The following is a 14067-nucleotide window of genomic DNA, read 5'->3' as shown; positions in this document are numbered from 1 at the left end:
ATGCGGCCCATGCCGTAGTGAGGCATGTGCCGTTCTACACGTCAGTAGACTTGACGAGTATTAGTTACCCATAAAAGAATGTTTCCTTTTCCCTTGTAAGATGGGGCCTAACACCTATGGTAGCCCTTATGGTATAAAATGAGGCTCTTACATCGGGAGAGAGGGGGAGCTTCCTTTGAAGACGGCCAAATAAGCTCCCAATAAGATTTGTTGCTAGCCAAGTCACCTGTAATTTTACGCCCCAAGCAACCACGCATAGAAGTATGGTATTACGCTTCTTAGTGGCCCGAACCTATATAACCCGACCATGTTCACATCGTTCCCGAGAGGGCCCAACCCTCCATCTCTCCCTCACCTTCTCTCAGTCCTCACGTTCTCACCTGTATCCCCGGTCTAAACCCAACGGAGGGTTTCACGGCTTCCTGCTTAAAAGAGTTTACCCTCAGACACCCGTATCATTCGAGAGAACATAAGAAATAATAACATGCACAGTGCATTCATGAGTTTGGGATGCCATTGTATATGGGTGCTCATTCAGTCTAACCAAGCAATTTGGTTTCGGTCAGTCTTCGATGAAATTTCAGTCATCAAAATTTAAAGACGGATCGGATTTGGACAAAATCAGGACCGACCAATTTGGTCTCGATCAGGACTAAAATTTTAGCATAACAAAATCACATACAATTTGCACTCTCCAGCTTCGGCAAACAGGCACAAGGGAATATGGATTCTCCTCTAGGGTTTACTTAATCTATTGCATATTGGACTTAAGTAATTTAAGCCTGTTAGTTCAACAAGTGTACTAACCGAATTGGCCGGATAATGGCCAAATAAAATTTGGCCCCACCATCTAGTGACCAAATCGATGACCAAATTTATCTTGGTCCCGGTCCTTTTTGGTCTTTTTCTACCAGGCACCACCCCTGCTAATCCACAATATGCAGTTAGGACATGGAACACTACACAGCCTTCCTTCGGTTCTACTACATTCTCATTTAGGAATGTTGCTGAGATTATATGTTCCTACAGTTCTAGCTGCTACATCAGTGCCACAATAATAAATAAAAGGTCAAAATGTTACAAATAATTTAGCCTTAGCGTGCATATCATACAATGAAAAACCTGCAATCTAAAGACTACATCATGTATAATACGGTATACCGAGCCCCTGTAATAGGGGCTGCGGCTATCGACTTATTATGTATAAGCAATCAACGAATGGGTGCGCCAAAATTTCATCCAGAGGCAGCTGCTGCAACTCTCTCCCCTTCGCTGCACTCCTCTTTATCGAATTCCTCCATCAACTCGCGCTGTCGTCGTGTCACTTCCCTGAACATTGTGAAGAACAAATATTGTCAGTATATAGGAATGGCATGAAATTCTTTAATCAATGAAATTATATAACACTCTAGTTTGGAAAATGTATCGTACGTTGGAACTCGGACGTTGAAGTGAATATACTGATTCCCATAAGCTGGGGAATTCCGTGCTTTTATTCCTGCAGTTTTTTAGTTAAAAATCAAAATGCGTTTACCACAACAATGTTCTTAGTGAATATTTAAGTAGATATCATAGGGTAAGAACCGAATATATGATGCAGCAAATCCAAGTATCAGTGCAAGGGATTTCTAGGATGACTCAAATAACCAACCTTTGCCCCGGAGAACAACCTTTTCTCCTGGTTGGGTACCTTGGCGAACCTAGAAAATACCACAAACATGGTAAGCCTGTGTGAAACTGATCAAGTAAAATAACTGGATGACATGGCTAGTTTCATGCATAAAAGCATAAAACATGATATTATACCTTGACTGAAACATTGCCCGTAAGGGTTGGTACTGTGACAGTTCCACCTAGCACAGCCTGAAAATCATGCAGTTTTAGATCTATTAATTAATCAGAAATGGAGTATGTCCATGATATGGTAATAGACAGCAGAATCAGTCATCCTGTGCTACATGGTTTTCCTTTTTCTAAAAGATCAATGTAACTTACGTGAAATGTATACATAAAGATCTAAGTCAAATATGATCATAATAACAGCAAATAGGGAAAACAAATGGAAAGAGAGTTGACCTGTGCAATGCTTATAATAGCGTCAACATGCACATGGTTGCCTTCTCTACGGAAGATAGGATCCTCTCTGATCTGTACTAGGAAAATGGATACAAGGTTCATTTGCAAAGAATTGATCAAACTGACAGCAAAGAGTTTATGTTTTCAAAAATAAAATAAAATAACTGAACCTTGATGGTAATATAAAGATCACCAGGTTTATTGCGCTCAACATCTGCACCACCCTTTCCACAAACCTTCATAGTGTCACTATCATCGATACCTGGAAAAAGTGTTCCAGTTATATCACACCCAAAATGCAAGTAATGCTATGCACACTTCAATATAAACTCATGCACTTTAAAATTTGAAGCAAAAGAGGCAAACAGTGACAAAAAAAGGCAAAATGGTCTTGGAAGTGAGATGATTAATTTTCTTCTGAAGTGCCATATTTCTTGACATTATTAGTCAGCGATCAAAAGATAAAGATCTGCATTATACCAAGTTGTACAGTTGGAATCACTGATATGGCCGCAAAAGTTTACATTTCATATCGGCAAAACCACAAGCAGACAAGCATATGCAGAAATTTCACGTTATAGTTACAAGGTAGGATCGCATGTCAAGCATAGACAAAAATTGGTATAGTTTAGTTTTTCATACCAGCCATTATGTCGAGCTTAACTGATTTTTTCCCCTTCACTAGCTGTTCGCCCTTGCATGTCTTGCAAAAATTCTTCAAGCAAATTATAGAATACAAACAAGTCAGGATCCTAGAACCAAATATCAACATTGAATAGAAAGTTTGGCAACAACAAATCTCCTGTACAGTCACATGACCAATATCAATCGCAATTCATAACTATTGGAAAGCGTATCAAGTTTTATTATAGAATTGCCATCCCAAATTTAAAGGTATTCCTTGACCTTAAGCATGTATGGAAATTGTGTTAGACTGGTGAGTACACTTGGAAGTCAGCCTATAAGGGTCTCTTCTTTGGGACGATCAGATTTGGGACTTCATAGCGTATTTGCAAGACATGGTCTACTTTGTGCTGTAAGTTCTTTCTGTGGCTTGCACTTCTGAAGAGATGTTGGACCACAGGTCGTTTAGCCAAGCGTGGTCTACCTCACCCTGCCGTGCGTCCTTTTGTGATCAAGCGGAGGAAGATATTCAGCATATCCTCATATCATGTGTTTTAGTAAGGTATGTTGGTTTATAGTGCTGCAAATTGTTAATTTTGGGCTACTGAAACCTCATATGGACATTGCTCCATTTTACAGCTGGTGGTGGCATGCTACGAAGCAAGTTCCAAGGGAGGCCAGGAAAGACCTTCATACTCTTTAGAAACACAGATGTGATTGTGTGTTTAACAGGTATGCCCCTAGTGTTGTTTTGGTCGTGCAGACTATAGCCCAGGAGGAATCTCTTTGGTGTATGGCCACTAGCCTTATTAACCGTACAAGCCTCCAAGGTCCTGTAACTCTAATTGCTTGGGAACTTTGGAAACATAGATGTGATTGTGTGTTTAACAGATCTGCCCCCAGTGTTCTTTTGGTGTATGGCCAGTGCAATAGGGCTTGAGTTTCTGCTAGCCCAATTAACCATCAGAGGTTCTTAGCCTACGGAGGCTTTCTTGTGTGTTATGTTGTGCCTCTGTAAAGTTTAGTTCTGTTTTGTTTTGACAGTGCATGCGTTTGGCTACTTCGTAATTTATTTTCTCCTCCTTAATGCAATGACATGCAACTCTCTTGCACTGTTCGACAAAAAAGGTATTCCTTAAAATGATAGAGATATTTTCTAACGAACTAAATACACTCATAGGAGTGATGTTTACCATTCTCACTGAAATTGTTGAAATAAAGACACCATGGGCTTTACTTATCATGAAGTACTATCTAACCTTCAAGAAAGAAATAGACAAAAAATATGTAACTAAAGCAGAAATGCACCTTCACAATTTTCCCACTTCCACCACACCGAGAACAAGTAGTTTCTATACTCATTATACCCCTCTGCATGAATATCTGCACTCAATGACAACATTTTGAAGGTCATTAAAGTAATCTATAAATATCCATATGTGATATACTCTGGGAAAAGACTTTGTCAAAGGATACATACCACACCAGCACCTCGACAGGATTTACATGTTTGAGGTATAGTGCCAGGAGGAACACCACTTCCGTCTTCATCAACAAATGACAAGTTTAAGCCACAAAAACAAAGAAATGGGGTGGTCAGAGATAACCAACATCCCATGCATCAAAGAAAGAAAGAATAAACAAGTGGCAACACATACTGCAAGTATCACAGAAAACATCAGCCTCATATGTAATAGTTTTTCTGCAGCCTTGGACAGCTTCCATGAATGATAGTTCAATTGGAACCTATATTTGAGAAGAGAAGATAAATAAGTATCAAATCATCAAGTTTTCGTTGTTACACAAATCATTTAATAAACAACAATAGAACCTTGACATCTCGACCTCCTCTCATGACGAAAGGATTATCAAACATCTGTTGACATGGCAAAATAAAATCATCAGGCATGTCTAGTAAATATTGTATAGAAGTAATTACACACTTCACACTTGGGATATAAAAAAATACAGAATACAAGGTAATCAAGCAGAAATATCAAATATTTGATTATGTATGATGAGCTTCATGAATGGTTTCCACACACAGTGAATTTATAATCAAAACCTGAAAATGGGCCAGTGACAAATTACGGATACAAAAAATAGGAATGTCTACTCTTACATCACCAAAAATGTCACCAAATGGATGTCTCCCAGAGAAATCATCTGGGCCAGGGCCACCACCTGATGCTTGGCGCTCATAAGCTTCTGCTCCAAGCTGAAACAAAACAGTCATAATGAAAGAAAATCCAGTTGAACAATTGAACGCAACGCGTAAAAGGCAAATTATATATTTTCATCATTTATGGTCATATTAAGGCTCCGTTCAGCATGGACTAACAGCTTTCCTGTTTCGTCCAACTGCTTTCAATCTTTTTGTTGTTTGGGTAACAGCTTTCCTTCATTTGATTTAAAAAACAAACTACGATGAAGATAATTTTATGTTTCTACAACTTAAATAAAATAAGCACATGCAGCATAGCAACATGTTATTATCACAGAAAAGAGTTGATAACCTGGTCATATGTTTCACGTTTATCTTCATCCTTCAAAACCTGAGATAAGCACAACGAACAGCCCCTTTAGAAAAAAATATGTCCTATGGCTAATCAAATGAAATATAAATAATCGTTACTGGGACTCTATACCTCGTAGGCACGTTGAACTTCTTGAAATTTCTTTTCAGCGTCAGAATCTTCTTTATTAGTATCAGGGTGAAACTTCTTTGCGAGCTGGAGAAGAATTAATCAGTTTAGTTAAAACTTTATGTTATAAAAAAACAAGGGAATGTAGAGAAACAGGTAAAAACACACCAAGTCAAAGATCATGCACATCGTTTAACAAACAACACCAAGTTATTAAGAATTAAGCGTAGAAAGCAAAGCAAAGCATGAAGTGAGAAATATTACTGGAATATGATTTTAGGGACACATTCTCCTGTGAGGGATATCTTCTCCCATAAGCCCCATTATATAAGCCTCTTCAGGAAGTAGCGTTTTCTTTACTTGCAAAAACTGTTGTAGAAATAAATAAACTGCTGACTGTAACTTCAGTATTTGTGCAAATGTAACAACTGTCCAAATGGTCTATTCAAGTAATATGATCATGAATCACTTGCCTCCCAGGACAACGATCTATCAAAATATTCTTGGGATAATATCCATATTTTCTATTAATAGACAACATGCTAAAAGTTCTGGTCCTTAGTATTAGGGTCCAGAGCAGGATCAAGTGTTTCATCTTCATTCTTGTCATACTCACTAAATCTACAGGTGCGCAGATATACAATTCCAATAACAAAAAAGTTACACAATATTTAATTATTTAGTTTCTTAAAAAAATCATGCAACTAGATATACAACTCTTGATCCTTAAAGCACACATAATCTAGGAGCTAGAGCAAAATGGTCCTACAAACTCCAAAGTCCATGCAGTTTGCAATTTGCATGGAGTGCCCATGGCTGCATGTCTAATCTACTCTGCATGGGGTAGGCATAAAACCCTGATGACTGAAGACCAGACCCCAAAAAGACTGAGACTGAACCTGAAAAAATCAAACAGTCGGTCTTTGGTCATTAGTTCAGCGCAAGATGTAAACAACCAAACTAAATCGGTGAGTTCAGCCCATCCTGGCTTGCTAAACGAAGTAACCAGACCAAAGCCGCCCATCTCCTAGTCTCCCCCGCACAATCCAACTTGGCAAGTCCCATGAAGCAGCCTATCTCCCTTCTCTGAATGAGTGGGCCAACCACCAGCACTGGCGAGGAAATAAAGAGCCCGGTCATTATCCCCAACTTGTCATGCCCGCACGTCATCTTCCTAGAGCCAAACATGGAAAGAGAAAGGGAGGACCCAACTTCCTCCAGCGCTAGGGTGCCCTCGCTGCGGCCTAGGCCTTGTCGGGTCCCTCTGCTAGGCCTCGTGCACTCTGCCCCCATGGATCTGGTGCCCTCCCTGAAGAGCCCTGATTGTTGCAACTTGCATGATGCCGGCTGGCTTCCCCACTGTGCTAGCCGCCGGTGGCCTACACTGATCTGCCTCGGGGGCTGCATCTTAGTCTGGGAGCCCATCCACAGGTCCCACTGCCTGTGTCTATGTGGCAACTAGCATACAAGGCCCCTGCCAACATGTGAGTCGATCTGATTTCTGCTCTAATTCGCTTGATGTAATAGTCGATCTGTGTTGCTCACTTGTTCTTCATTTGATTTGTGTTCAATTTTCTAATTCTTTTGAAGTTCCATCCTCTTTGGTCTACTCGGTCAAGAGTCAAGACTGAAAACTGGACTGAGAAAACCAAGACCAAAGTCTCGGTCTGACAAATTTTCCTGCTAACTTGGTTGTGTGTGTGTGCAAAGACCGAACTTTTTAAAGACCGAAAATCTCGCTCAGACTGAATGCCCACCCCTACTTTGCAGGAGCCCTTAAATATGAAACTGGGTATGGCCATCCCATGCTGGAGCTGGACAGCCAGTAAACTCCAGAAACTGTTGAGAAAGCCATAGGGAAGATAACAGCTTTTCCCTGCTAATCTTAAGTTTATATCATAATTTTTTAGCACTATAGCCAAAATTAATAGATCACTAAACTTTAAGTATTAACGAAAGCATATGGTGGAAAGCCAAACGACATATTGAACTTCTCCATATATTTGGTTTAGAATTTAGACCATGATTCACATTCAACATTCTGATACAAACATTCTGGGATTATGCAGGATAAGGGCCCTCCAAAATTCAATCAAATCAAATCTAGTCAATATTGCATTATCTTAACCAACAAAAAGTAAAAAATATATATACCACATAATATGCCTTCTTTATGTCCGATGCAGATGCATCCTTGTTCACTCCAAGAACATCATAGTAATCCCTTGCATTCATTCTCCTTGTGGCTAAATCATACAAATGTAAAAAATCAATTATCATACAGCTCAACAGAATAAACATGGAACTTCACCAAAATAACTCAATAACACAAAAACAATTAAAGGGATCACGCTAGCACTTTAAAATTCATATGCATTTGGCTTGTCATAAATTTTTAGTTTTAAAACACCGTGTCTTACCACCTTAAAAAGGCACAAATACATTGGTACAAAAAGGGGAGGAAAAAATATCAAAAAAAAAGGGGGGGGACAGGAAGAAAGTCAAAAAGAAGGGGAGGCAGGAAGAACAATTTTAAGCATAAATATGACATCTGTCTCATGAATTTCAATATCAATCACAACTGAGTCTTGTTCTGTTATTCAGACAAATGGCATTCACCAATTACCAGACCACTGCCCCGTTCAGTAAAACTAAAAGTAATAAAAGGTAACAAAATTCGCTATTTTAATAGTTAAAGTGAAATAAGAGAGAACAAAATTTTCATTTGTTGATTGAAACATTGTGAACAAGTAAATTCGATATTGCAATCTATCGGTGTGTTTTTAAGATCTCCAGTGGAAACATAATCTACCAAGCATATACAAGTGACCAAGAAAGTTAGCATAGATATGAGTGTCCCAATAAACACTTCAAAGTTTTATTATTATTATTACTGTCTGAAGTTAAATAACAACACGACAAAAAGATATCAACTGCACACCCTAGCACAGAACTTCACCACCAAATCCCCTTATAACTGCCTTGGCTTCATTTGTAAGATATCAAAGTTAGCATTAGATCATGCGTTTGAACTTCGACTTCCCACCAATAAAATTGGCCATAAAAATGAACATTATGCCAAACTCAAAAGGCTAACTGCTATACGTATCACAAAATGTAAACATGACACTAGACGCAACAAAGCATCAGAGCCACCGGAGAACGTACCATGGAACGACCTGGTAGGGCACCACCAGCTCGCGCTCCTCCTCTCCCTCCCTGCGCAATCCACCCAGATCAGCGATAGCCAAAACTATCCGCGTATCCATTCACCCACGCGGAATGCGTGGGGGCTCTCAGAGAGGACAACTCACCTGGATTGGGCGCCCGCGATGGAGCGACGCCCCACGCCGAGGAGGCGGCGGCGAGGTGGCGGGAGAACAGCTCGAGCTGTGGGCAGGGCAAGGAGGTGAAGGGGGATGGTTAGCCCTGGTCCCGATGGAGGAGGAGGAGGAGGAGGAGAGGTGGGAGAGAACTTCACTCACCGGGGAGGAGGATGAGGAGGTCGCTGCGGCGGCGAGCCTGGAGGCGGCGGCGCGCGCCATGGCGGCGGGACGGAACCCTACCTCGTTGGGGAAGAAGGAGAGCGAGCGGTCGGCCGGTCCACTCCCACGGTGAAGTGGGAGACGAGGGTTTTAGGTCTTGCGCACGTGCTGGCAACTTGCCTCCACTTTTTCCTATAAAAACTTTATTTTTTAATTTCACCATTTCTCTTATTTAAAAATTTATATAAAAAATTAAAAAAACTTACTCACGCTTAAACTATTATTTATATTTTATTATCTAGAAAAAATAAAAATATTAAAAAAATAAAATAAAGAGTCAAATATTATATAAAAAACTGAAAAATGAATTTGTTTTGGGATGGAGAAAGTATAAAATATTATATTTTAACAAAATATAGATTTTTATCCGTTATTATTTTCTAACCACGGTATAAACGCAAGACCATGTATACATTTACAAATATGATTTGCACGTTGAGCTAATATATCACGTGACAGTGAACGTTATCGGTTATCACGAATGCTTTAAATCTATAAAGACCTACAATATAAAAACGGAAACGGAGGTATAATATCTTAAAGTTAAGATTAACGAAGACATTACTTTCAGTATGCCATATAAGATCGGTTCGGCATATCACCTGTATATCCACCGTTGATAGATACACCTATATATTTGCACGTGCACACATCCCTCTAATATTAAAACGTTTAATGTTCTATCGGTAAGTTTGCATTTTAAAGTTATTTATTAAGAAAATTTTCCTTCGGGCCATCAGACTCGTCACCTCATTTTTCATTCATTGCCTCCTGTGAAATCATGCGATTTTGCGCTATGCAAATATTATGGCACCCTTTTAAAAGTTTTTTTCTGCCTTTTCTCGTAGGATTTGAATTAAAAAGGCATTGACAAAGTATTCTTCTTATTATGTTTTTTTTCAATTTACTGGATTTAAGTTATAGTGGCCCTAGTGAGAAAATAATAAGTAAATAAAAGAAGGCCTAAACGCAAAAGATCTTGGCTCAATAAACTTTTACGAGTAAACTGGGCCGACCAGGCCTAGCCCAAGCAGATGCTCCAAGCCATCCCATCCGTCCATCCACTATACTCACGAATCTCAAAGCGAGCACCCACGCACCCACACCACGGCAGCAGCAGTCGCCGCCGCCTCTCGGAGTGACAGGCGAGCTCGGCGGCGGCGTCGCGGCGGAACGACCCTACCTTGCCGGCGGCGGGGGCGGCGGGGGAGGGGGAGGGGGGGGGGGGCATGGAGGCGAAGAGGAAGATGAGGTTCGCGATGGTGTGCTCGTCCAACATGAACCGGAGCATGGAAGCGCACTCGCTGCTGGGCCGCGCGGGGCTCGACGTCGCCTCCTACGGCACCGGCACCCAGGTCAAGCTCCCGGGCCCTTCCCTCCACGAGCCCAACGTCTACGACTTCGGCACCCCCTACAACGTCATCTACGACGACCTCCGCCGCAAGGACCCCGACCTGTCCGTCCTGCTGCTCCCTTCCCCCCTTTCGCTTCAGTGTTTCTTTGTGGTGGTGACCGTGGACATGGCATGATCTTCTTTTTCTTGGTTCGATTTCGACTATACGATATCTTCGTGGGGATTTGGTGGGTGTTTGGGGAGATCCAAGAATAGTGTTGATTGGAATTTGGGGGGTTTTGTTCAAAATGTATTGGTTCCGTAGATAATTCTTGGCAAATTTTGATTTTTGCGATATGTGATCCTTCTTGATTTGCGGAAATGGGAAGCTTTTATTATTAATTGATTATGTGGTGTGCCATTCAGGTACAAGAGGAACGGCCTGCTGCCAATGCTGAAGAGGAACACTTCAGTCAAGCTGGCGCCACAGAGGTGGCAGGACAATGCCGGCGATGGATTGTTTGATGTGATATTCAGCTTTGAGGAGAGGGTCTTCGACCTGATCGTCGATGGTAATCAACTAATAACATGGGCATGATCCCGGTGTATCAAATGCGTCAATCAGTAACAATTGTGTCAATGTGGTATTACACCATTACATGGCTGTGTAATGTTCCACTCAGATGGGCTAGTATGTGTCTCTTATGCAGATATGCATAACCGTGAGCAGAGGATGCTAAAGAACGCACTGATAATCAATATGGATGTGAAGGATAACCATGAAGAAGCTGGTGTTGGGGCAAAGCTTGCTTTAGAGCTGTGTCAGAAGGTACAAGTGCCATAACATAGATATAGCTCATAAAGCTACTCCTTCCATTAAGTTGTTACTTATTGATCTGGTTATCTTGTTGTTTCAAAAATGAAAATGTAAAATGCTACAGTTACTACTGATATTAATGAAGTGGTTTGCGTTGGCCCCAGTCTCTTGGGCCAACAAATGCTACAAGGGTTTGGTTGGGTACATGTCAAGTTCAAATAGGAAAGTAGAGTGTTGGATTAAAAAAACTAAACTAATGCCAATCTTAATGTCCTCTTTATCAATTTTCCAAAAAAAAAAAATCCTACTGTAACTCACAATCATGTATCATTGATCAAATTGGGAGCCTAGCAAAATCTTAACACCCTTTGAGCCAACCTTGATTCACACTCCCATCCCTAATTTTCTGGATGCGCTACTAGCATAGCTTTTCACTGATCATTCATCAGCTCCCAACCCATTGAAAAACTCATGCTCACTTACATAGTTTACCTCATTCCGCAGTCTCTAGAATGGGAAGAACATGTAAATTAATACCCAGCATGATTGTCCCTAGTTGATTATTATATTAAGGTTTAAGCACTTACCGCAGGTGTACTGTCTCATGCGCCACATCATGCAAGACAAACACTTATGGCACAAATTTCTCGCATGTAGTATGCACTTGCATGTTGCATCTTACTAATTTTCACAAGGCCTCAGTTGAGAAAGATATACTCCCTCTGAAACCAAATGTAGGTCATAGGCCTTTTTTGTGCACCTGAGAAACATATAGCCAAAATTGAGTGTGTTTCGGGAATAAAGGCATGGTACCCTTTTTTTGCAGGGAAAAGGCATGGTACCTTGTTTCCTCATAAATTTAGATGGTCAATCACTTACATATTGTAATGAACTCTGACACCTTCAACTTCAAATTGTTTAAAACATAACATACAAATGGTGCCATAAATACTTGTAGCAAAAACAATGTATGGAATAAGTTAACACCCAGCATAATGAGTTTTCCATTCCATAGAAGATGCTGAGCGCGGAAGAGAGCAGCCTATGGTGCTGTGCTGGTGCCTCCACGCTTCATGGACTCCTTATTTGGTTGCTCACCCTAGATGCTTAGTTTGTCCTGTTGGGGTTGTCTTTGGTCGCAAGTTGTCTTCTTTCTCTTTAAGCGTGTATTTGTATTTAGCTCTTCGAGAGGGACCCTTTCTTCTGTAACTTTCTCCTCTTAATGAAATGACCCGCAATTCTCTTGCATGTTTGAGAAAAATAAAATATGCTGAGGTGTATTTTATGTTTTTTTTTTGTGTGTGTGATTTACTTTCCTAAACGATCCTCTTGTTATACGATGCTTGTTTGCTTCCTTGGTCTGTATGCTATCCACAATCCATTTTTTACTCCAAATATTATTACCTCAGTTTTACATTGTAAGATGTCATGGCCCTCCTTTGATTCGTATGGATGTCAATGAATCTAGATACATATATAAAACATATATATTGATACGTGGATAAATATAGGTAGAGCGGAAACATCTTATAATATGAAACGGGGTGAGTACATTACATCTGCATATTACTAATTTACACTGGTCTGTATAGCTAACTGACAGTACGGTTATGTTGTAAATGCATTTAGCATCAATCTGCACACTTGTGCATTCCAGTATCTGACATTCCCACCTTTTGGCTTTGGGTTTGGGTTATAACCCAAAATCTGAATTTTCAACCTTAAATTTCAAGTTGATTTTGAGGCTTTTTCACCAAAGTTTCTTTTCCAACTTTGGCTTTTATATTGCTACGGACGCGTACATAAAAGTTTTATTCGCAAATCATTTTCCGTTTGCAAATATGTTGTTTGGCGTTTTCCGCTAATAGCCCTAAAGATGACCCCTGAAAGTCGGATTTGAAGTATATATTGCTATTGTTTTTCCGTATGCTTCTCTTCGGTAGTTCCTTCTACCATATTTTTTGCTTTAGTACTTTGTGTAGGCTTGGTAGGCAAGCACTTCTGTAAAGTGGGACTATTGAAATATTTGAAATGAGCTAATGTAGTTATGCATTTTTTTTTGGACAGAAATGTAGTTATGCATGTTGTCGGTGAACCATGAGAAGTTAATTCATCTATTGCTTCCTTTTCAGCTTGAAGGGGCAGTTGATGATTGGGAAGAAATTATTGATGACCTGATTATTACATTTGAGAAGCAGCACAAGCGGAAGCTCACATACAACATGGCATTTTACTAACTTGTGTAGCTCCATACAGACATAGAATCATTGTTTAATTTAACTCAACTGTGTGATGGTTGGTAACTTGGCATTCAGTAAAATGTACAAAAACTGAGGTACCATCTGGATTGCAGTGTGGTTCCTATTCCATGCCAACATATGGAGGAAGATGTGTGATCTTGAAGCCACCCATCATCTCAATTGTTCGTACTGCTTTGATTCGCTCAATTGTTGTTACAGGATAATCAGATGGTGATCTTGAAGCCATCCATCATCTCAAAATCATGCAGCTGCAGAAATGTTCTCATGTGCTTTGGAGAAATTCGTGGTGAGACAATAAATTGGGTGTGCTGTTTGAAGTTAGCAGTTACTAGTAAAATTCAGAGGGTGAACAGGCTGACAGCTAACCAAATCCTTGAATTTCAGTGGTGATGCCTTCATAAATATAGCTACTAAAGTAGAAATGCATGACATTTTTTCTGCTGTCTCCATCAAAACATTTTCTTGTATTTCGACATGAGGTCAATGTCCTTGAGAAGTAACACTTATGTTTGGTTCTTCATCTGTTCTTTTTTGACCGGTCAGTGTAGCTGTTCGCAAGGCGATCAGCCATCTGACGGTGCTAGAATCCTTTTGGACAGTGAGAGGTCTGACTTCCCAGACCAGTTTGTCATCACTGATCACTTGCCACTTGGTTCTTTGGTGTATTTGCCGTTTTCTGCCGTACCAGCTTGATGTGTTTGCCACTGCTTTGGTATTGTTGACCTCCTTGATTCCATTGAATTTATTTGTTGCTGAAAGCACATGC

At 40.3% G+C, this 14067-nt stretch overlaps 2 protein-coding genes across 2 annotated transcripts; one reads left to right on the top strand and one right to left on the bottom strand.

Moving 5' to 3' along the window:
* Positions 1–969: 969 nt before the first annotated feature.
* LOC102714515 (chaperone protein dnaJ GFA2, mitochondrial-like) lies at positions 970–8976 on the bottom strand. The gene is made up of 18 exons (XM_006663791.3): positions 8831–8976; positions 8660–8735; positions 8514–8564; positions 7500–7591; positions 5349–5432; positions 5217–5255; positions 4823–4918; positions 4532–4576; positions 4359–4446; positions 4181–4245; positions 4009–4083; positions 2719–2791; positions 2247–2338; positions 2077–2148; positions 1807–1863; positions 1652–1700; positions 1432–1498; positions 970–1329 (listed from the first exon to the last, which is right to left on the bottom strand). The coding sequence occupies exons 1-18, from the start codon at positions 8888–8890 to the stop codon at positions 1236–1238; spliced, it is 1275 nt and encodes a 424-aa protein (XP_006663854.2). The 5' UTR covers positions 8891–8976; the 3' UTR covers positions 970–1235.
* Positions 8977–10037: 1061 nt separating this feature from the next.
* Positions 10038–13447, top strand: LOC102714242 (RNA polymerase II subunit A C-terminal domain phosphatase SSU72). Its single transcript, XM_006663790.3, has 4 exons — positions 10038–10346; positions 10650–10795; positions 10934–11052; positions 13173–13447. Exons 1-4 carry the CDS (start codon positions 10120–10122, stop codon positions 13275–13277), a joined length of 597 nt encoding a protein of 198 aa, XP_006663853.1. The 5' UTR covers positions 10038–10119; the 3' UTR covers positions 13278–13447.
* The last annotated feature ends 620 nt before the right edge of the window (positions 13448–14067 follow it).

Source organism: Oryza brachyantha, chromosome 12 (assembly GCF_000231095.2).
Source record: "Oryza brachyantha chromosome 12, ObraRS2, whole genome shotgun sequence".
Classification (NCBI taxonomy): domain Eukaryota; kingdom Viridiplantae; phylum Streptophyta; class Magnoliopsida; order Poales; family Poaceae; genus Oryza; species Oryza brachyantha.
The sequence above is the reverse complement of the archived record's forward strand: the minus strand, read 5'-3'. Positions and strand labels throughout refer to the sequence as shown.